The 24,324-nt window shown below is 42.5% G+C and overlaps 1 protein-coding gene across 2 annotated transcripts in view; it reads left to right on the top strand.

The window, feature by feature from the left end:
* Positions 1–24,324, top strand: part of LOC110521857 (rho guanine nucleotide exchange factor 18-like) — a 67,132-nt gene that overhangs the window by 21,161 nt on the left and 21,647 nt on the right. Inside the window, exons 2-9 of one of the 2 annotated variants that reach the window (XM_036968651.1) lie at positions 271–316; positions 1,319–1,399; positions 11,005–11,194; positions 12,094–12,206; positions 12,860–13,000; positions 13,309–13,559; positions 21,831–21,953; positions 22,163–22,280. In XM_036968651.1, the coding sequence (XP_036824546.1) occupies positions 271–316; positions 1,319–1,399; positions 11,005–11,194; positions 12,094–12,206; positions 12,860–13,000; positions 13,309–13,559; positions 21,831–21,953; positions 22,163–22,280 (1,063 nt within the window). The remainder of the gene's footprint in view (positions 1–270; positions 317–1,318; positions 1,400–11,004; positions 11,195–12,093; positions 12,207–12,859; positions 13,001–13,308; positions 13,560–21,830; positions 21,954–22,162; positions 22,281–24,324) is intronic. The other variant, XM_021599789.2, reaches the window with a different exon arrangement.

The following is a 24,324-nucleotide window of genomic DNA, read 5'->3' as shown; positions in this document are numbered from 1 at the left end:
TAGACAAATATCCACTTTCTTATACCAGGTTATTTGAATGGGCGCCAATGACAGCGTCTTTGTGCTATTCCCCACGGTATGTGTTCTAATGATCTCTTCCCGCATGCATGCTCACTCTACAGAGTCACAGAGCACTTCTAACCAATAAAACAATGTGATTTGGCCAATGTCATGTGCTTTGCAATCAGTAAAAATGTTCTCTCTTTCTCTCCAATTTATCCTGGTCAGTTTTTTCCACTGTTAGATAATCCCATGTTTTTCTCCTGATAGAAAGATTATCTGCATTGGACCTCTGCAACCACCTCTCCTAACCTAGGTGAGCAAAACTGACACACACACTTGACCTTCACTGGTGAAACACTGGAATGACAACACACATAATGTAGATTTCCCATCTTTAATAGACAGAGAAAGCCATCAACATGATCTCTATCTCATGGTCTTATTCCATACCCTCCGCTGTCTCTATCTTTACCTCAGTCCTTATATAGCCTGTCAAGTGTGATCTAAATGGGACATCAAAGCCTTCAGCCCCCTATACCCTCTTCCCCATCTCCCCATTATATCTTCTCCTCATTCATGGCAAATGTGTGGTCTCCAGGACATGTCTTATACTGGTTGGGATGCAGACAGTTAGCCTCTGTTTGCTTACCTCCACCATGCTGCCCTGTGATTGGTCAGTCGAGCCGATCCCTGTTTTTGTCTATGGATGCCAGGGAGAGGAGGAAAGGGACAGGGTAGTAAGTGATGAAGGAGGAATCAGGGGTGACAACAACAAGGAGGAAAATAGGGTAAGAAGGAAGAGAGGAGATGGACAAGGAAGAAGGAAAATAGATGGAGTAAAGAAGGAGTGGATAAGGATGTTACTGGTCCCTGAGAGTCAAATTAAAGGTGTCCTGCAGCTCCTCATCCTGGCTCCAGTGGGAGGTGGATTAGTGGAGTGCCAAGGTTGTTATGATGACTGCTAATGACAGGCAGCCAGGCAGGGGCTTTTTTCGCTTAAGTAAAAGTTAATAAAGCTTCAAGTTTTCCTTCATATTCGAGATTACATAAGTGGGAGTTCTTGAATCCTTGTCGGAAGAAAACCTTAAAACAGAAACTTTTAAAGAAATGGGGGAAAACAGTAAATCACTAAACCCCAGAAGGAATTCTGATTAAATTGTATTGGTTCTGGAGACATTAGGTTAAACGTTCAGACTACATAGGCAAGTTACCGGTGTCAATTATTGTTGAAAAAAAATCTCTGGTAAAATAAAGGTAACATTTATTAATAGGTCTAGATCATATTAGCACTTATATAAATCTTCTCTCTGTGCAGTGGAAGGCTCCGGTGTTTTCTTTAAGCCCGCACCAACCTTTTTAAACCCCGGAAGGATGCAGAGAGAGGAAGATGGTCAAGGTAATTGGGACACAAACCAGGTTTCCATCCAACCTTTTTGTGCGAGTAAAGTACATGTCACGACAGGCCTGATGGAAACAGCTAATTTGTCTGTAAACTTACCAAATGTTGACAAAACAAAATACGCCAGACAAGGTGGGATCTTTTTGTCTTTAAAATTCATTATCGAACCAAACTATGTTGTGTGGTCCTCGCACTACGACTCGGGGAAAGCATGCAGTTTATTAGGCTAGAGATGAAACATGTTTTCATGAACTTCACAGGGTGGCGAAAGTGCAAAGTAATGAGCTTGATACTCATTTCCAATAAATATCGAGGGTCTTATTCTGGTGAAATGATGATCGATGCTTGGCTGCCGTTTGACAAATAAAAAATACTTGCTCTTTTCACCAAAATAATCTCATGTAGTCTATACCCGCACTGTGTCTGCGAGCTGTTGACTGTAGACCACGTGCCAATTTGAGTGGGCACATTCACTGTATAAAGTTAAAAAATGTTGTGACAAAATCATCAGTCGAGTTGGATGCGATAGAAACCCATTTAACTTGTATTTTATATTCTGTGCATGGGAATTATATCGCAATTTTTTTTTAATGTGCTCTACTTTTTGTCCGCAAGAAGTCAATTTGTTGGAAAGACATCTCAGGTGTGAAAATGCGCGTATTGTTTTTGTGCAGATTTTTTAATATTGAATGAAAATCTATCGCCAATTGGATGGAAACCTAGCTAATGTGTGAGGTTTTTTTTCTACCTGCAAAGTGAGGAAAATACAAGCCACAGTTTGTGAGAGTGAGATAGAGAAGGTGTGTGTGTGTGACCAATGAGCAAGCAAGCAAGTCGACAGTCTCTAGAGGTGATAAGGAAGTGAAGATCACGTCTCCAGGGAACCAGGCATCTACAGTATATTAGACCATTCCCATTAAACCTGGAACCTTCTAGTTGCCACAGGGCAAGTGTTGTTGTTTACTCCTTTTTGTTTGGAAGGACCTCCCATGAAATATTGCATGACAGTTACACATTTAGTCATCATGTTTAGTTGATGAGTTGAAATGTTTTCTTTTTTTTGTCCCTTAAAGGATCACTTTATTAAAGACTATATATTTGTTGTGTTTTTTTTAAATTAGTATTTGGCCTCGGTTGATACGGTCCTTAAAAGTTAAAAGTGTGCATGTCAGCAGTTACATTTTCAAGATGGAGCACAAGTGTGATGATGTGTTTTGCATCACACTTTAGCTTTTTACTGAAAGTGCTTTATCTTAAAGGGGCAATCAGCAGTAGAGACACTAACAAAGCCAACTCTACGCCACTGCTTTGGTAAAAAGGTGAGGGAAGGAACTGGTGAAATGTAACCATTCTCAAACTCATAGACAGAGCTATGGATGCAAGGACTGACCATCCATGATATAAAAATGATAGTTTTAAGCATGTTTTGAGGCTATACAGTGTTTGTTTAGATTTACTTTGTGTATAAACATTTCCGTAAAGCAAGCTTATATTTTGGGTACTTGATGGGTTGAGACATTTGAACTACACTCATATATTACCCAAGAATCAATGGGTACATATCATTAATTTATAAGACCATAAATGGATGTAGCAACTGCAGATTGACCCTTTAAATGTTGCTGCTGACATGCACAACCTTCTGAGACCATATTAACAGTGGACTAATTATCAAAAGTTAAGTTATCCTTTAACTCCCCAACAGAAAAAAAAGCTCCATACTTTACTTTACAATTTCTGTTTTGTTTTTATGTGGATATGGCAAAATATGTAGACAAATCTTGTCACTCAGACTTGTTGACTGTTGGATGAGGGTTGACGCTACACTGCTCATCCTCAGTAGCAGCAGTCTGGTGGATGAGGGTTGATGTTAGCAGCAGTGTGATAGATGGGTGATTCTCATGAAACCATTTTAACAATGGCCGTAGCAAATTGAGTTAGAAAACCATGATGCATCTGCAACAATCCACAATCATTCTGATGACTAAGATGCATAGTTTATGGTGCAGCGTTTTGTAGTATTATCTAAAATAAGGACACACAACAACGAGGTTCTAGCTCCAGCATGTTTACTAACCTAACCCTCACATGTCATACATAGGTACGGATACCCCCAAGGGACATCCTACCACATCTTCCCCTCTCCCATGAACAAGAACTCAACATGCATAACCACTGAAGCATAACTGAAATGCAATTTGGAAACCAGTATTACTCTCTAACATGCTACTTCACATCCTGAAACAGTATGAAAGCATTAAATAACACAGTATAAACATTAACTTAGGTACAGTCTCTTTTTGCTGGGTATGGTCCCTAACAGAATGTTTTCTCTTCACGTAACATAGTATTTCAGCCACTCATCCCTTTTTGGGCGCACTTGTGACTCTGTGAGCATTCTCTCTCCTTCACCCTCTTTTTGTGCATTTTCTGTGGCCTCAGTCTGTGTGGCTGGTAGATCTGGACGATCCCTGAGGTGTGTTTTGTTCCTTCGTACCTCTTCTGAGCCTGTGTCCACCACATAAGAGCGTGGGGCATCCGCTTTCCTAAGCACTATTGCTGGTGTCTTTGAGTTTGTAATCCACACACACTGACCTTCGGTCAGCTCTGGCCTCGCCGTAGCACGGTGTATCCGATTAAAGTCTCCAGTCTGGGTTTGTTTCAGCCATTTGTCCCTCTCAGCGAAGGCCTTCCTGTTAGGCCATCGGGGTTTAAGCTGAGCCGGCGAGACAGACAATGGGGAACACAGCCTCCTGCCCATCAGGAGCTCGTCAGGCGACGGCCCACGATGCAGTGGTGTAACTCTGTAAGCTAACAGAGCCCTGTATGGATCCTTGTTATTTTTTCTGCAGTCCCTTGACTGTTTTCACAGCTCTCTCTGCCTCACCATTACTCTGTGCATGGTAGGGGCTACTGGTCACGTGTGTATTCTGCGGCAAAAGCAGAAAAGGAGCTTGCAGAGAACTGGGGAGCGTTATCTGTAACCAGGACCTCAGCGACCCCTTGCCTGGAAAATATTGACTTTAATCCATTGATAACACCAGCTGATGTGGTTATGGGTGTCTTTGCTATTTCAATGTATCTTGAATAGTAATCTACCACTAGCAGATAAGTGTTATTTTTCCAATTGAACATATCTGCCCCTGCCTTTTGCCTTGGCCATTTTGGCAGCTCCGTTGCCATCATTGGCTCCGGATGACAAGGTTGACATTTTGTACAGACCTCACACTGGGCCACCATCTTGGCAATCTGAGTACTCAGACCAAGCCACCACACCGACTGTTGAGCCCTCAGTCTGCATGTGACACTCGTGCACTCTGTCTAGCATTTCTGGTTGTAGAGTCTCTGGGCTAACTATCCGTTGTCCTTTCATGAGAAGGTCTCCATTACAGTGGAAGTCACTTTGGTGCACCCAATAGGGCTTCATCAGCTGAGGCAGTTCCTCCTGCCTGGGCCATCCCCTTTTGCACTGCTGCACTATCTGTCGGCAGATGTGGTCTCGTGATTGCTCCTGTGCAATCTGCTGCAGTTTAGTCTGAGATGCAGGTAGGCTGTCCCTTATTGCGTTAATTGACACCTGTACCTCACCCTCTAGACATTGCTCCTCCTCTGATAATGGATGTTTAATTGGGGCCCTGGAGAGTGCATCTGCTGTGATCAGTGCCTTCCCTGGCACATACACCATCTTGTAGGTGAACCTCAGTAATCTGAGGCGGAAGCGCAGAACTCTGGGAGGCAAGTCGTCCAGTGCTTTTGTCCCTAACAGAGCCAACAGTGGTCTCTGCTGTAAACTGCATGCCAATAAGGTATTGGCTGAGCCTTTCACATGCCCATGTGATAGCCAACGCCTCCTTCTCCACTTGAGCATACCTTTGCTCTGTGTCAGATAAGCTTCGGGAGATGTATGCTATTGAACGCCACTCCATGTTGTCCTGCATCTGTGTGAGGACCGTCCCTAGCCCAAAGGATGATGCTTTGTGAAGACTTGTGAGCCATCCAACTGAGCCAGTGACTGCTCCACTGATGGTAAGAGGTGTCTCTCTCTGCAGAGTGCCTCATTCAAGTTAGTCATGTCCACACAGATCCTTATGTCCCCATTGGCTTTTGTGACCACGACCATCCCTGCACACCAGTCTGTGGGACTCTCTATTTTAGACACCACCCCAATTTTTTCCATCTTCCCCAACTCTTCCTTTACTCTGGCCAATAAAGGGATAGGCACACGGCGGGGGGTGGTAAGGGCATAGGGGACAGCATCCTCTTTCAGGCGTATTTTGTAGTCACCTTCTATCCTTCCTAGACCAGAAAACACTTTTGGGAATTTATTTTTGAAAACTTCACCTGGGTCCTCCAGTTCTCTCACTCTCTCAATGAGTTGCAATGCTTCAATTGCTGGCAGCCCCAGCAACAGTCTGGCTAGAGAGTCAATGACGAAGACAGGCTGGATGACACTTTTGTCTTTACTCTCCAGTTTAATCACCAACTGCCCTACCACTGGTAAAATCTTATTACTGGGCCCGTACAGTATTTTGTTTGTAGAGAGCAAAGGGCCATCTCTGCTATAGCTATACAGCCTAGTTGGGATAGCTGTCACTGCTGCCTCAGTGTCTAGTTTAAATGACACAACCTTTGTTGTGTTGTTGTTTCTGTAGTTTGTCCATAAATCATAAAAATTGAATGCTAGTTGAAGTTTACATTAAACTATAATATGTATTATGTGAAAGCACAGTGTCTGTGGACATGTTTCTCATTACCGCCATACTTTTTCAAGTTGCTGTAAAAAAAAAAAAAAGTTGAAATAGTTTTATTCACTCATAATTAGGGTTGCAAAGGGTCAGAAACCTTCCAGTAAATTTCTGGAATTTGGGAAGTTCATTTTGCTTTAATTCATCAAAAAGTTTGCTTATAACAGTGACCCTTTTTTGTGGGATACACATAAGGCAATTCTAGGTATTGTGGCATATTTTGGTTCAGCTATCCCCAATTCAATGGAATTGCAACCCTCTGCATGCACAGTGCATTCTTCCATCACATGTGCAGTGCACTCTTCCATCACTTGTACAGCTGATTCTCAAGATCTTGCACACTAATGAGATGCTATTGAGCCCACACCACTACACTATCTGAGCCAAGGACTACATGCTTCCTGGTAAGTTTTGATTACAATACTGGGTGGGGTGAATATATTTCATATGACATACATGTTTTTTTGTTAACTAGGAAATAGTAGCCTACAGCAAAGTAGGCTTGTTAACACTTTCTGATAGTTAGTTTGTGCTACCCTGTGGGTTTTAGTTTGCTTGAACCTGCTAACTGAAGAGTGTTAATTCACCTGTTTCCATACATGTTTAATTTTAAAACATTTATCTTACAAATGAGTTGTTTAATCTAACTACTTGACTATTTATCTGTACATGGAATTGTATTTGTTATTTTTTTATTAATAAAAAAAAAAATCTTTATAGGAAAATGTCACGGGCACTATCTGATATGTGAAGACATTTCACTGCAGCTAATGTAGAATGAAAAGCTGTGTAGATTTAAAAATACTCTGCCAAATCATATGTGAAGAATGCAAAAAAAGATGCAGAATTATCTGGCCAAGTGCATAAAGTTCCCTCAGCGCTTGCAACAAGAAACCTATGACAGAAGTCCCTCTACTTCTATTCGAGGTGAAAATGATGAATCAGGCACCTTATCGATAGCAACAGCTCATGGTCCTCCTGGAATCAGAAGCTTTTTTGACTCAATGGAGGAACGTAGTCAGAGAAATGTCTTACTCAAGCTGTGTATGCAACTGGTTCACCTCTGATGCTCACAGGCAATGTGTATTGGAAGAGATTTCTGAATATTCTTCGCCTAGCATACATCCTTCCAACATGATATGCTTTATCTACTAATTTGATGGATGCAGAGTTCAACAGAGTTTAAATGAAGGTCAAGCAAATCATAGAGAAAGCAGATTGTATTGCAATCATCTCTGATGGGTGGTCGAATGTTTGTGGGCAAGGAATAATTAACTACATCATCTCCACCCCTCAACCAGTATTCTACAAGAGCACAGACACAAGGGACAACAGACACACCGGTCTCTACATTGCAGATGAGCTGAAGGCAGTCATCAATGACCTTGGACCACAGAAGGTATTTGCAATGGTGACAGACAATGCTGCGAACATGAAGGTTGCTTGGTCTAAAGTGGAGGAGTCCTACCCTCACATCACACCCATTGGCTGTGTTACTCATGCATTGAATCGGCTCATCAAGGACATCATGGCACTGAAAACAATGGATACACTACAAGAGACCCACGGCAATGGTTAGGTATATGAAGGATCATCAAGTTATACCAGCAATCTACCTCACCAAGCAAAGTGAGAAGAATAAGAGCACCACGTTGAAACTGCCCAGCAACACCCATTGGGGTGGTGTTGTCATCACGTTTGACAGTCTCCTGGAGGGGAAGGAGTCTCTCCAAGAAATGCCCATATTACAGTCGGCCGATATGGACAGCCCCATAAAGAGATTCCTCCTGGTTGATGTTTTTTGGGAGAGAGTGGTAAGCAGCCTGAAACTCCTGAAACCTATAGCAGTAGCCATTGCACGGATTGAGGGACACAATGTCATCCTGTCTGATGTTCAGACTGCTTGCAGATAGAAGAGAAGAAATCCGTACTGCCCTGCCCACTTCACTATTGCTGCAAACTATCATTTTACAGATGTATGTTGAAAACGTTTTTGGGAAATGCGATGGATCATTGGGGATCATTCAATATTCCCTTTTTTTTGGTGTTCAGTGAAATCATGCCATATGAAGAGTCAACTAATTTATTTAAAGTTCAATTCGTAACATTTATTTTTTCTCTCTTGGAAGGATTTAATCATTTGCAATTATGTCTACTTATGATAAGGTAAAAGGTTTATGTTTCTGTCTCCATATGATATGGTAAATATATCCAATGCAAAAAACATCTACATTTAAATGGTAATATTAATTTGCATATATTTCCGGTAATTCCCATATATTCCCGTTAATTCCCATTTTCTGTTAATTCTCACAGAAAGTTTCCACCTCTGAATATTCCCCAAAATGTGCAACCCTAGTCATGATGCAACATCTAGAGGAGAAGTCCTTAGATGAGCACAAGTTAATATAATTTCTTCACATATTCAGTGCATTCGGAAAGTATTCAGACCCCTTCCCTTTTTCCACATTTTGTTATGTTATATGTTATCAGATCAGATGTTATCAGATCCTGTTACATTTTTTCCTCATCAATCTAAACACACAATACCCCATAATGACAAAGCGAAAACAGTTTTTCAGAAGAGAAAAAAAAAAAGAAAAAACATACCTTATTTACATGACTATTCAGACCGTTTGCTATTAGATTCGAAATTGAGCTCAGGTACATCCTGTTTCCATTGATCATCCTTGAGATGTTTCTAGGGTCCACTTGTGGTAAATTAATTTGATTGGACATGATTTGGAAAAGCACACCTGTCTACATAAGATACCACAGTTGACAGATCAAAAACCAAGCCAGGAGGTCGAAAGAATTGCCCGTAGAGCTCCGAGACAGGATTATGTCGAGGCACATATCTAGGGAATGGTACCAAAACATTTATACAGTATTGAAGGTCCCCAAGAACACAGTGACCCCCATCATTCTTAAATGGAAGAAGTTTGGAACCATCAAAACTCTCCTAGAGCTGGCCGCCTGGCCAAACAGAGCAATCTGGGGAGAAGAACGTTGGTCCAGAAGGTGGTCTGAATTCTTTCTGAATGCACTGTATGCCTTCAGAATGAGGATGCACGAAAAGCTTAGCAGTTTTTACATCCTTGTTAGTGAGCATTTCTCCTTTGCCAAGATAATCCATCCACCTAACAGCATGATCATTACACAGGTGCACCTTGTGCTGAGGACATTCTAAAATGTGCAGTTTTGTCACACAACACAATGTGTCAGATGCCTCAAGTTGAAGGAGCATGTAATTGGCATGCTGACTACAGGAATGTCCACCAGAGCTGTTGCCAGAATTGAATGTTAATTTCTCTACGTCATTTTAGAGAATTTGGCAGTATTTCCAACCGGCCTCACAACCACAGACCACGTGTAACCACGTCAACCATTGAGCATGTTTGGGATGCTCTGGATATCCAGGAACTTCGCACATCCATTGAAGGAGAGTGGGCCACAATCAACATTCCACAGTCCACAATCAACAGGCTGATCAACTCTATGTGAAGGAGATGAGTCGCGCTGTATTAGGCAAATGGGGATCACACCAGATACTGAGTGGTTTTCTGATACATGCTCCTACCTTTTTTTTCTGTGACCAACAGATTCATTTCTGTATTTCAAGTCATATGAAATCCATAGATTAGGGTCTAATTAATTTATGTAAATTGACTGATGTCTTTATATGAACTGTAACTCAGTGAAATCTTTGAAATTCTTTCATGTTGCATTTATATTTTGGTTTAGTGTATATTTGTTTCAGTGTTATGTTCAACTCAGGCTTTTTCATTAGGTGAGCAATGTTTAAAAAATACATTTATTTGTTCAGAACTTTTTTGGACTTCAAAAACTGTGGTAATTCTAATTTTTGCATTGCTAGTTGTGGAAATGTTGGTAAAATGCATAATATCTGACTAATATACCTCATAATAATTATGAAGTAGATAGATGCAGATCCTAATCTTAGTGATCCAAGAGGAATTATGTTGGAAAATGTTTATTTTTTGTCAAGAGCCAGTTTCATGAGAATCACCCAGATGTTAAACTGCTCATTCTCAGTCGCAGCAGTCTGGTGGATGAGGGCTGAAGCTACACTGCTCATCATCCTCAGTACTAGCAGTCTGGTGGGTGAGGGCTGAAGCTACACTGCTCATCCTCAGTAGCAGCAGTCTGGTGGGTGATGGCTGAAACTACACTGCTCATCCTCAGTAGCAGCAGTCTGGTGGGTGAGGGTTGAGTCTACGCTGCTCATCCTCAGTAGCAGCAGTCTGGTGGGTGAGGGTTGAGTCTACACTGCTCATCCTCAGTAGCGGTAGTCATCTGAAGAGCAGCAGGACTCTGACTGACAGACACCTGTGTTCTCATCTCCTCTCCTACTTGTTGATCTCTGCCTATTATCGCACAGCCCACCCCAGCCCTGCCCCCGCTGGAAACAGAGAGGTGGAGGAGGGAGAGAGCGAGAGAGATATAGAAAAAACGAGAGAGAGAAAAGGAAATGGGCATGTGTGATGTCTAGAATATACTTAATCAGGAGTCGGGTGGGCATATAAAGCCATGTGTGTATTTGTCTCCGTGACTATAGTGCGAGCAGCAGCATCACCTCTACTCCTGCGAGACAGACCGACACTATGGAGCTAGAGGTTAACAAGGGGGTTGGTCGGGCCAGAACTGCCCGGAGTAGGGTCAATGTCTGGGGACCTTCCTGGGGTCTGCCTGGCCGTCTGGGGGTCCGGGTGCTGATGCACAGAGACCACCTCACCTGTCGCTTCCTGCAGGGTTCTCTGCCTCGCGTCTGGCTGCAGCGTTACTGGGGAAAGCAACGCTTTTGCCATCTCTCATCCTTCTCTCGTCTTTCACCAGCCCTGAGGGAGCGGGACAAGTCCTCGCTGGCCCCTGAGGGCCCCTCCGGCTCGCCGAAAGTCCCAGACATGACCCTCAGCACACGGAGACCCAGTGCTCAGCCTACTGCCTCCAGCAGCTCTTCCTCCAGCAACAGTCACACTGCTTCAGCCAGCCTCAACCTCACCCACAGCCACAACAGCAGCTCTGGGTTAGTACTAACAGCTAGCCACCTGACCAATCAGTTAGCAGGCTACATAAGCTAGCCGCTGGTCAAAAGCAGTGTATTCACCGCCACTATGTAGGCTATACCATTGTCATAATAGACTGTAGTTATAGATTATACCACTGCCCTATATTGTCTGTATGGACTCTATACCACTGCTCTGTATAATTTAAATTGTGAATTTAATGTTAGTTTTTAAGCAAATAAATTTTACCTTTCTGGTGGTTGTGGTGCATGTAAATCTAGGCTATTTATGCATTATTTCCTTCCAGCTAAAAAGCTGGTTTTGGCTTTAATTTTTTATACATGTCTGTGATGTGTTATTAATAGGTGACATGCTGCAAGCTAACTGTCAAGTGGATTTTGCAGTTCTTTGATTTGAGTTGAGACAGAGCTTAAAACAGCCAGTGCTATCATAGTGCTGTCGTAGACAGGGCATCTTGCAGGCAGGCAGCCAGGTTGCGGGAGGTGTGTAGCTGTGTCTTTGCCATCTGTGGTAGTATAGTCTCTCTCAGCATACATGACAGTCTAGCTGTAGTGTAGCTGTGTCTTTGCCATCTGTGGTAGTATAGTCTTTCTCAGCATACATGACAGTCTAGCTGTAGTGTAGCTGTGTCTTTGCCTCCTGTGGTTGAGTAGTGTCTGTGTAGTATCTCAGCATGTACAGTATGTATGCCATTTTAGTGTAGTGTAGCTGTATCTTTCTCCTATGCCAGGGGGGTGTGGGTGTTGGTGTTAGTGTGTCTTGTTGTAATTGTAACATCTCAGTCCTGTATTTCATTCAGGACGTCTGTATTGTAGCTGTGTCTGTAGTGTTAGTGTATAGTAGTCTTGTAGTCTCTTAGTATGTATGTCACTTTGGACCTGTGGCGCTCCTCTTTCAGATCCCTCCCAGGGGACATGGACGAGATGGACAGCCTCCGCTTCGGGATAAAGCGCTTCAACGAGTATGCGGTGTCCCTGACCCCTTCCACCACCTGCTCCATCATCGTAGAGGGTGAGTGGGTTAGGGAGGGAGCTGCTCTTTAGAGCTTAGATACATGAGAGCGAGTACCGTACAGCCGCGGTGGACAACCACTACTGAGTGTGCAGGCTTGTGCTCCAACCCTGTTGTAACTAACACGATTCAGCTAATCAAAGTCCTATTGGGCAGCCAATTAGTAGAATCAGGTGTGCTAGATTAGGGTTGGAGAGAAAGCCTTCAGGAGGGTAGCTCTCCAGGAGGAAGGTTGTGCAACCCTATCGTTATCCTAGGTTATGAGACGGGTTATGTGGCTGGCATATAGAGAGTGTGGGCTGTTGGGAGAGAGATGGGACCTCACCCAGTTTCATTAAGCTGGAGTGTGTGGAATAGACTGCATAATTATCCCAGGTTGTCAAGCAGTGATGTAGCTAGTGTTGCTATAGTAGCAAGACAGAAACAGTCATCCACCCCAACTACGGGAGATCAGTATGTGTTAGTGGTCATAGCATAGGATTATTATTTTAGCATTTAATTGCACATATTGCTAAATCATGTGATGTGACTTTAACGAACATCACCTATTGAATGCATTAGAAATACATTGGAGTTGTGCTGCAAAAGAATACAGTCATACTGCGGCAGCCAGCCTCAACCTCAACCTGTTTCATGCCCCTTCCCTCCCCCAGATGCATACTACTCTGCGGTTCAAGCTGATCTGGAGTCAGATGCCCAGGACTTGGATGTGGAGTCATGGAGCCTGGCTGTGGACCAACAGTACCTGAAGAAACACACCAAGGAGATGGTCAAGAGACAGGATGTCATCTACGGTCAGTTTGTCATACACTATCTTTGTTGTCTTTTGATGTCTTATTCATCTTGTTATATTTGTCGTGTTTTATGTAGGCTTTCAATGTGTTTTTCTGGTTATATATGTGGTTAAGTTTAGGATTAGAATGTGAATTATGAGAAGGGAGAAGCTCAACTCTTTTTGAATGTCAATTGTTCCATCCATCTCTGTCTGGCTCTACAATCAGTAAAGGAGTCCGGTGGAAGAAAAGCAAATTCCTGTAAAAGGCTAATTAGATGTTGAACCCCTTGTCTGTCTGTCAGTCATTCTGTCTATTTATCCCAACAGAGTTGATGCAGACAGAGATGCATCACGTACGGACCCTGAAGATCATGTTGCGTGTGTACGTGAGGGAGCTGAAAGAGCACCTTCAGATGGATGTGCGGTGTCTGGACTGTCTGTTCCCGCGCCTGGAGAGCCTACTGGAGCTACACACACACTTCCTGTCCCGCCTCAAAGAGCGTCGCCGAGTCGCCACGCAGCTCAGCAGCGACAAGAACTACAACATACAGAGACTCGCTGACATCCTCACCACACAGGTAGAGAGACACCACACACACACACAGTGTTACACACACTTTCTCTAATTCAGTCTCCCTTACATACACAGTGACTTGTATTTTTCCCGTATTTGCAGGTAAAGAAAAATACATTCAGATGCTGTATCCCATTACCTTGACTGGAAATTCTAGTCAAAAGGAAGAGAAAGACTAGATTATTCAAACAACAACTTTCTTACAAGATTTGGAGCAACTAACAATCCACCCAATGGTGCAGCGTTAAGAGCCCAACGAACAAGAGTTGGGTCTCAGCTTTTATAACGTTTGTCGACATGGCAGTTTAGCAGGTGTTTGAGAGCATGATGGGAACATTACGCGCAATTTTGTTACTCCTTTCTAGCCGATATCTAGGTGCTGCTGCTCAAGCTAGCCTCTGTTCTCTTAATACAGTGCCTTGCGAAAGTATTCGGCCCCCTTGAACTTTGCGACCTTTTGCCACATTTCAGGCTTCAAACATAAAGATATAAAACTGTATTTTTTTGTGAAGAATCAACAACAAGTGGGACACAATCATGAAGTGGAACGACATTTATTGGATATTTCAAACTTTTTTAACAAATCAAAAACTGAAAAATTGGGCGTGCAAAATTATTCAGCCCCCTTAAGTTAATACTTTGTAGCGCCACCTTTTGCTGCGATTACAGCTGTAAGTCGCTAGGGGTATGTCTCTATCAGTTTTGCACATCGAGAGACTGACATTTTTTCCCATTCCTCCTTGCAAAACAGCTCGAGCTCAGTGAGGTTGGATGGAGAGCATTTGTGAACAGCAGTTTTCAGTTCTTTCCACAGATTCTCGATTGGATTCAGGTCTGGACTTTGACTTGGCCATTCTAACACCTGGATATGTTTATTTTTGAACCATTCCATTGTAGATTTTACTTTATGTTTTGGATCATTGTCTTGTTGGAAGACAAATCTCCGTCCCAGTCTCAGGTCTTTTGCAGACTCCATCAGGTTTTCTTCCAGAATGGTCCTGTATTTGGCTCCATCCATCTTCCCATCAATTTTAACCATCTTCCCTGTCCCTGATGAAGAAAAGCAGCCCCAAACCATGATGCTGCCACCACCATGTTTGACAGTGGGTATGGTGTGTTCAGGGTGATGAGCTGTGTTGCTTTTACGCCAAACATAACGTTTTGCATTGTTGCCAAAAAGTTCAATTTTGGTTTCATCTGACCAGAGCACCTTCTTCCACATGTTTGGTGTGTCTCCCAGGTGGCTTGTGGCAAACTTTAAACAACCCTTTTTATGGATATCTTTAAGAAATGGCTTTCTTCTTGCCACTCTTCCATAAAGGCCAGATTTGTGCAATATAGAACTGATTGTTGTCCTATGGACAGAGTCTCCCACCTCAGCTGTAGATCTCTGCAGTTCATCCAGAGTGATCATGGGCCTCTTGGCTGCATCTCTGATCAGTCTTCTCCTTGTATGAGCTGAAAGTTTAGAGGGACGGCCAGGTCTTGGTAGATTTGCAGTGGTCTGATACTCCTTCCATTTCAATATTATCGCTTGCACAGTGCTCATTGGGATGTTTAAAGCTTGGGAAATCTTTTTGTATCCAAATCCGGCTTTAAACTTCTTCACAACAGTATCTCGGACCTGCCTGGTGTGTTCCTTGTTCTTCATGATGCTCTCTGCGCTTTTAACGGACCTCTGAGACTATCACAGTGCAGGTGCATTTATACGGAGACTTGATTACACACAGGTGGATTGTATTTATCATCATTAGTCATTTAGGTCAACATTGGATCATTCAGAGATCCTCACTGAACTTCTGGAGAGAGTTTGCTGCACTGAAAGTAAAGGGGCTGAATAATTTTGCACGCCCAATTTTTCAGTTTTTGATTTGTTAAAAAAGTTTGAAATATCCAATAAATGTCGTTCCACTTCATGATTGTGTCCCACTTGTTGTTGATTCTTCACAAAAAAATACAGTTTTATATCTTTATGTTTGAAGCCTGAAATGTGGCAAAAGATCGCAAAGTTCAAGGGGGCCGAATACTTTCGCAAGGCACTGTATCTCCACACAGCTGTGCCCTTGAAAGATACGAAAGGAACAGGATGGACCAAAAACTGGTCACTCTCAGATGGCCCTTTGTCTTTGGCTGCATGACCAAGTTACTCAGAAACAAGAGTGATTCATTTGACATGGGAGGATTGGACATCAATTCTAAAACTAAGACAGACATTGCAGCGCCAGTCTCTACTAGAAATGCAATTGACTCACCATTGACGAAGAGACGAACCATTGGCTCCTTACGGGGGCTTGAAATAATCTTTAAATGCTGTCCAGGGGTGTCAACTGTAGAGGCCGACCGATTAATTGGCATGGTCGATTAATTAGGGCCGATTTCAAGTTTTCAGAACAATTGGTAAATCGGCATTTTTGGACGCCGATTACATTGTAATCCACGAGGAGACTGCGTGGCAGGCTGACCACCTGTTACGCGAGTGCAGCAAGGAGTCAGGGTAAGTTGCTAGCTAGCATTAAACTTATAAAAAACAATCTTAATATAATCACTAGTTAAACTAGTAATATCATCAACCATGTGTAGTTATCTAGCTTGTCCTGCTTTGCATATAATCAATACAGTGCCTGTTAATTTATCATCGAATCACAGCCTACTTCGACAAACGGGTGATGAAGCGCATTCACGGAAAAAAGCAATGTGTACCTAACCATAAACATCAATGCCTTTCTTAAAATCAATACACAAGTATATTTTTTTAACCTTAATATTTAGTTAATATTGGCTGCTAACATGAATTTCTTTAAACTAGAGAAATTGTGTCACTTCTCTTGCGTTCTGTGCAAGCAGAGTCAGGGTATATACAGCAGTTTGGGTCGCCTGGCTCGTTACAAACTGTGTGAAGACCATTTCTTCCTAACAAGGACCGGAATTAATTTGCCCGGAATTTTACATAATTATGACATAACATTGAAGGTTGTGCAATGTAACAACAATATTTAGACTTGATAAAATACGTAACGGTTCCGTATTTCACTGAAAGAATAAACGTTTTGTTTTCGAAATTCTAGTTTCCGGATTTGACCATATTAATGACCTACGGCTGTGTGTTTATTATATTATAACTAAGTCTATGATTTGATATTTGATAGAGCAGTCTGACTGAGCGGTGATAGGCAGCAGCAAGCTTGTAAGCATTCATTCAAACAGCACTTTCCTGCGTTTGCCAGCAGCTCTTTGCAATACTTGAAGTGCAGCGCTGTTTATGACTTCAAGCCTATGAACTCCCGAGATTAGGCTGGCAATACTATAGTGCCTATGAGAACATCCAATAGTCAAAAGGTATATGAAATACAAATGGTATAGAGAGAAATAGTCCTATAATTCCTATAACTACAACCTAAAACTTCTTAACTGGGAATATTGAAGACTCATGTTAAAAGGAACCACCAGCTTTCATATGTTCTCATGTTCTGAGCAAGGAGCTTAAATGTTAGCTTTTCTTTACGTGGCACTTATTACACTTTTAATTTCTTCTCCAACACTTTGTTTTTGCATTATTTAAACCAAATTGAACAGGTTTCATTATTTATTTGAGACTAAATGTATTTTATTTATGTATTATATTAAGTTAAAATAAAAGTTCATTCAGTATTGTTGTAATTGTCATTATTATTAAAAATCGGTATTGTCTTTTTTTGGTCTGCCAATAAATCGGTATCAGCGTTAAAAAAATCATAATCGGTCGACGTCTAGTCAACTGTCTCATCCTCGCGTCAGTCTCTGTGTGGGTTGTAAAAGGATCGTTTTCGGTGGCGGTCCTGTTCTCCAGTTACCTCCCCCACCCGATTCGTTCTAGCAGTCTTTTGCAAAATGTCCACTCTTTCCAACAAGTATAGCATTATGGTTGCTGTCGTCTGGCCCATCCGCACCGTCTCCCCCTCCTCTTCTACCTCTTCCTTTTCCTCTCTTCCAATATTTTTGGAGGTCGTCCTTGAGCCTGCTGGCCCTGTCTTTGAGAATGCCAGCTGTGCATTCCACCTTTTCCATTCTCTGTTTCGTCTTATCTTGAGACAGTTGCTGCCTCTCAGCGTGTTTACAGTGTTCAATGACCGTCTGTAGGGTAGTAGTTTCCCAGCCAATGCAGGTCATCTTAACCTGTTTACCAAGGGCTGGCAAAAGTCCATTCATTAGGGCAGCCTTCAAGAGGCTGTTGTAGTCGTCGGTTGCTGTTCTGATGCCACTGTGTTTGCGGAAACAGTTCTCCAATCTATGCCTGTAGTCCTCTTGTGAAATGGGAGTCATTGTAGGTGGTGTGTAGAACAGGTTCCTACTGCTCCGGGGCTGCCTCTTAGGGGTCTGACAGTCGTATCAGGTCTTGTTTCGGGGTAGAGCTGCGGTAGGCGAGGCGGCTAAGCAGGCTGCTTTTGGACAACCAGGGCGGGCGCTGGTGCAGTGGATACAGAGGTATATTAGGGAGGTGGAAAGTCATTGTTTCTCCTTTTCTTATCATTCACCATTATTCCTTTAATTTTCTTGTCTGCCCTTCTCTGCTTCTTTTTCCCATTTCCTAAAATCATCCCAGTCTATTCTACTTGCAAAATGTTTGTTTATGTCTTTATGTAATTTAGAATTCTGTACCCATATAGTATTTCCCCCTATAGAAAATGTTGTATGTGTTTTATGCACATAACCAATTATTTCCCCAAATACACTACCGGTCAAAAGTTTTAGAACACCTACTCATTTAAGGGTTTTTCTTTATGTTTACTATTTTCTACATTGTAGAATAATAGTGAAAACATCAAAACTATGAAAAAACACATATGGAATCATGTAGTAACAAAAGTGTTAAAATGTATTTTGATTTGTTTATATTTGAGATTCTTCCAAGTAGCCACTCTTTGCCTTGATGACAGCTTTGCACATGCTTGGTATTCTCTCAACCAGTTTCATGAGGTAGTCACCTGGAATGCAATTCAATTAACAGGTATGCCTTCTTAAAAGTTAATTTGTGGAATTACTTTATTTCTTAATGCGTTTGAGCCAATCAACTGTGTTGTGACAAGGTAGGTGGGGGTATACAGAAGATGGTATTTTACCAAATACGGCTAAGTTCATATTATGGCAAGAACATCTCAAATAAGAAAAGAGAAACAACAGTCCATCACTACTTTAAGACATGAAGGTCAGTCAATCCAGTCGCAAAAACCATCAAGTGCTATGATGCAACAGGCTCTCATAAGGATCGCCACAGGAATGGAAGACCCAGAGTTACCTCTGCTGCAGAGGATAAGTTCATTCGAGTTACCAGCCTCAGAAATTGCAGCCCAAATAAATTATTCAGAGTTCAAGTAATAGACACATCTCAACATCAACTGTTCAGAGGAGACTGTGTGAATCAGGCCTTCATGGTCAAATTGCTACAAAGAAACCACTACCAAAGGACACCAATAAGAAGAAGAGGCTTGCTTGGGCCAAGACATTAGACTGACAATGGACATTATCTCAAAATTTGAGATTTTTGGTTCCAACCGCCATATCTTTGTGAGACTATCATTTGTTTTTCAACAGGACAATGACCCAACACACCTCCAGGCTGTGTAAGGGCTATTTACCAACCTCAACCAAACTGAGATGGTTTGGGATGAGTCGGACCGCAGAGTGAAGGAAAAGCAGCCAACAAGTGCTCAGCATATGTGGGATCTCCTTCAAGACTGTTGGAAAAGCATTCCCAGTGAAGATGGTTGAGAGAATGCCAAGAGTGTGCAAAGCTGTCATCAAGGCAAAGGGTGGCTACTTTCTCTGTCCTGGAAACACATAACTCATGTATTTACATCTGATGATTGCAAACCATGGAATATCAATTCATATTAAGTACTTTGCCAACTAATGCTCATTTGCCTGGGAATACCTCTTATAAAACAGGGTTTTCTCCACACACAGTAGAGCCCTTTTTGTCACTAAGACAAGGTCTTCTTCACACACAGTGAAAACTCACCCGTCTCTTACCAGGTAATCCCTGCTCCTACAAGGAACCTAGTCAGAGATGTCCCTGCTCCAACAGGGCAACTCGTCCCAGAATTTCTCCTTTAATTAATGATATCTGTTCCAACAGAGTTCCTAATTAAATATTGTAATACTTCCCCTATAAGAAATAACTCTACAACAAAGTTTAAAGCTAGGGGTGTCTTTGCTCCAACAAAACCTAATGTGCACAACCTGTTCCCAGAACAGGATTTTCTATGCGGAGCAGCGGAGGTGTATTTGGAGGGCAAGTTGGTCAGCATAATGTCTATGAGGGTGCCCATGTTTACGGATTTAGGGTTGTACCTGGTGGGTTCCTTGATGATTTGTGTGAGATTGAGGGCATCTAGCTTAGATTGTAGGACTGCCGGGGTCTTAAGCATATCCCAGTTTAGGTCACCTAACAGAACGAGGGGAGTCGATAGCAGGCGGCAACAGTGAGAGACTTATTTCTGGAGAGGTTAATTTTTTAAATCAGAAGTTCAAACTGTTTGGGTATAGACCTGGAAAGTATGACAGAACTTTGGCTCTCTCTGCAGTAGATTGCAACTCCTCCCCCTTTGGCAGTTCTATCTTGACGGAAAATGTTGTAGCTGGGTATGGAAATCTCAGAATTGTTGGTGGCCTTCCTAAGCCAGGATTCAGACACAGCAAGGACATCAGGGTTGGCAGAGTGTGCTAAAGCAGTGAGTAAAACAAACTTAGGGAGGAGGCTTCTGATGTTGACATGCATGAAACCAATGTTTTGATTTGTGTTGATTTGGAGAGCTAGCTAAGACAACAACAACAGCTAATCAGCTAAAACAACAACAGGTAAAATGGCGATGAATGGGCAGAGGGTCGGTTAACTACACACAGAGCCTGAGTTTGTGGCTGGGGCCGGCAGATAAGAAATAATAAATACATATATAAACAGAATGGTGTACTGTGATTAATGGACAGTCCAGCGGGCATCAGCTATGTAGCCAAGTGATCATAGGGGGCAGCAATAGATGAAACAGGGAGGCTGCGGATTAGTTGTTACTACGCTAGCACGCGGGCGACGCAGCGTTTAAAGTTAACAGGCTAGGGCTAGTAGAAGCGTCTCCTCCGACGGAGGCCGGTTGAAGGCACAGTGGATGGAGTATTCGTTGGCAGACCTGTCGTGGTGGTGCGGCGGGGCGCTGTGTCGACTAAGGATCCAAGCCAGGTGGCGAAAGAGGTATTGTAGTTGTAGTAATTTAGTTTTCTATCCGGGAGATGCGCCTGGCTCACGGCTACTGGTGCTAGCTTCGGGGCAGAGGCGTTAGCCACTAAGCCACTCGGTAGCAGCGGTGATCTGGTGCCAAGGTCCAGAGCTTACGGCAAGGATCCGGTGGAGTAGTGTGTTCTAGCCGTGTATGGGTGGAGTCCGGGTGAACAATTGAGTAGGCCGGGAGGTGGGCCTCAGGGATAGCTTCGGTACTGGGTAACTCGGTGGGTGCTAGCTAGCTGTGAAGATCAGGAGAATGGTCCAGGGATTACGGCAGGAATCCGGTGTTGTAGTGGAGAGACAGTCCGTTACTGGTAGGCGGCGAGTATTATCCAAGCTAAAAAAAAGGGCTGGTACCTGTGCAGAAGGTAAAGGCCGCTAGCAGTGGCTAACTATGACTAAATAGCTTGTAGCTAATTAGCTGGTTAGCTTCTGATGGCTGTGGTTCTTGCTATGTCTAAAAATGACATAGCGGTTCTGTATCACATTGGGTGAGGCAGGTTACCGGAAGGTATAATTGAACTAAAATGGAGAAGAGATTGAAATTAAAATTGAAATATATACAAAAAAAGACGAAAGCATGTGTGGGAAGCATTGGAGTCAACATCCCTGTGGAACGCTTTCAACACCTCTAGTCTATGCCCCAACAAATTGAGGCTGTTCTAAGGGCAAAGGGGGGTGCAATTTAATATTAGGAAGGTGTTCCTAATGTTTTGTGCACTCAGTGAACCTGTCAGAAAGTGCCGGAGTCTGGTGTAGTGATCAAAGGCTATGTTGACACAGGTACCCAATTCTGATATTTTTCCCAATTATGTGCAAGTTGTCTGATCATTTGTCAAAGACCAATTGGTGGCAAAATATCAGAATTGGCTGCCTGTTTAAACAAAGCCTGAGCTGCCAACTCCGGATCGCATTTGCTACACTGGCGATGGGGGTTTGAGCCCCTTGTCAGTGAAAGTAGATCAGAGGAGCCCGGGAAGACTAACAATACTGAGACTGTTCTCATTCTTGTCTCCGCTCCAGTTTTCAGGTGAGATAGGGGAGCGGATGAAGGAGAGCTATGGTGATTTCTGTAGCCGCCACACAGAGGCTGTCAGCTACTACAAGGCGCAGCTGCACAACAAGAAGTTCCAAAACCTCATACGGGTAAGTTTTTGGTTCTACAACAATAGAGACATTGACAAATTCTGTCCAATCCAACATGTGCTAACTTAAAGGAACATTAATGACAGTGGGCCATTTAAGAAGATATGAGACTTTTTCCACATTCAGCTATTGTGTGTAACCAGAAATATTTATAGATTACACTACATGGTCTATGAACTGTGTATAAAATATGTAGCTTTTTCTTCCAGAAAATCAACAATTTGCCAATTGTGAGAAGATTAGGAGTGACAGAGTGCATTCTCCTGGTGACACAGCGCATCACGAAGTACCCAGTGCTGGTGGAACGCATTGTCCAGAACACAGAAGGTAAGGAGACCCGATCCTGACTTAGGAATTTATGTCTTTCCTACCCACTTCTCAGTATTTGGTATTCAGACTCACCTTATTCAGTCGTGTAACGTGCTCTGCAGGTGTGGCTACCTTGCGCTCTGAATACATTTCATTCAACCGCTGAACCCCCCCCCCCCCCCCCCCCCCCACACACACACACACTTGCTGACCAACAGATTTTCTTGTGGTTTTCAGTACATTTGTCTTAAGCCATCCCTTTAAATATGGTGTAGCTTGAATTAGAATTTTGTCGACGGACTCAATAGAATACAGCGAGAGAACTAGTTCAGAATATATGGGTCAATGAAAGAATGCCATCTCTTCGTCTCCATTTCAGCTTGGTTTTATAGATTATTTAGGCATATTTTAGGGTTAAGGTAAGTACAGTTGAATTCGGAAGTTTACATACACTTAGGTTGGAGTCATTAAAACTCGTTTTTCAACCACTCCACAAATGTATTGTTAACAAACTATTGTTTTGGCAAGTCGGTTAGGACATCTACTTTGTGCATGACACAAGTCATTTTTCCAACAATTGTTTACAGACATATTATTTCAGTGTATCACAATTCCAGTGGGTCAGAAGTTTACATACACTAAGTTGACTGCCTTTAAACAGCTTGAAAAATTCCAGAAAATTATGTCATGGCTTTAGAAGCTTCTGATACGCTAATTGACATAATTTGAGTCAATTGGAGGAGTACCTGTGGATGTATTTCAAGGCCAACCTTCAAAGTCAGTGCCTCTTTGCTTGATATCATGGGAAAATCCAAAGAAATCATGTTGTGGGGGTGCTTTGCTGCAGGAGGGACAGGTGAACTTCACAAAATAGATGGCATCATGAGGAACGAAAATTATGTGGATATATTGAAACAACATCTCAAGACAACAGTCAGCTTGGTCGCAAATGGGCCTTCCAAATGGACAATGACCCCAAGCGTACTTCAAAAGTTGTGGCAAAATGGCTTAAGGACAACAAAGTCAAGGTATTGGAGTGGCCTTCACAAAGCCCTGACCTCAAGCCTATGGAAAATGTATGGGCAGAACTGAAAAATCATGTGTGAGCAAGGAGGCCTACAAACCTGACTCAGTTACACCAGCTCTGCCAGGAGGAATGGGCCAAAATTCACCCAACTTATTGTGGGAAACTTGTGTAAGGCTACCCGAAACGTTTGACCCAAGTTGAACAATTTAAAGGCAATGCTGCTGAATGCTTAATCAAATCAAATCAAATTTATTTATATAGCCCTTCGTACATCAGCTGATATCTCAAAGTGCTGTACAGAAACCCAGCCTAAAACCCCAAACAGCAAGCAATGCAGGTGTAGAAGCACCTGTGTATGTAAACTTCTGAACCACTAGGAATGTGATGAAAGAAATAAAGCTGATTTCACATTCTTAAAAGAAAGTTGTGATCCTAACTCACCTAAAACAGGGAACATTTACTAGGATTAAATGTCAGGAATTGTGAAAAACAGAGTATAAATGTATTTGGCTAAGGTGTATGTAATCTTACGATTTCAACTGTATGTATGAATCATAAAATAGGTTTAGAGCCTTTACACACAAAATATTAATAAATAAATAAAATAGTGGTTTGATTCAACCTAAAAGTTGTCAATTTCAAGTTCAATCCATTAAAATATTGGATGGGGGGGGGGGGGGGGGGGGGTGTACATTAGGGGTTGAACAAAGTCCTATAAATCTAACCTAATTCTCACTTATCATGGAACTGTATGACAACGGTACAGTCGTTGTGGACCACGCTCCAGGTTTGACCTGCTACGTGTGGTCTCAGTTCCATAACGATTAAAATAGGCTACATGTCCCAAATTATTGCGCAACGTTTCGTTAGCCTAATATGATCCACTAATGCTAGCGACCCTCAGGAACAATTTACATGGATGTGACAGAGGAATGAAAGGTAGACGGCATGGAATTATGCAAAATCTAAACTTCAAATCGAAGAAAATGAACACTAAAGTGACAGTGATAAATGTATGTGGATATTACTGACGGT

The sequence above is a fragment of the Oncorhynchus mykiss genome, chromosome 30 (assembly GCF_013265735.2).
Source record: "Oncorhynchus mykiss isolate Arlee chromosome 30, USDA_OmykA_1.1, whole genome shotgun sequence".
NCBI classification, from domain to species: Eukaryota; Metazoa; Chordata; class Actinopteri; order Salmoniformes; family Salmonidae; genus Oncorhynchus; species Oncorhynchus mykiss.
The sequence above is the reverse complement of the archived record's forward strand: the minus strand, read 5'-3'. Positions and strand labels throughout refer to the sequence as shown.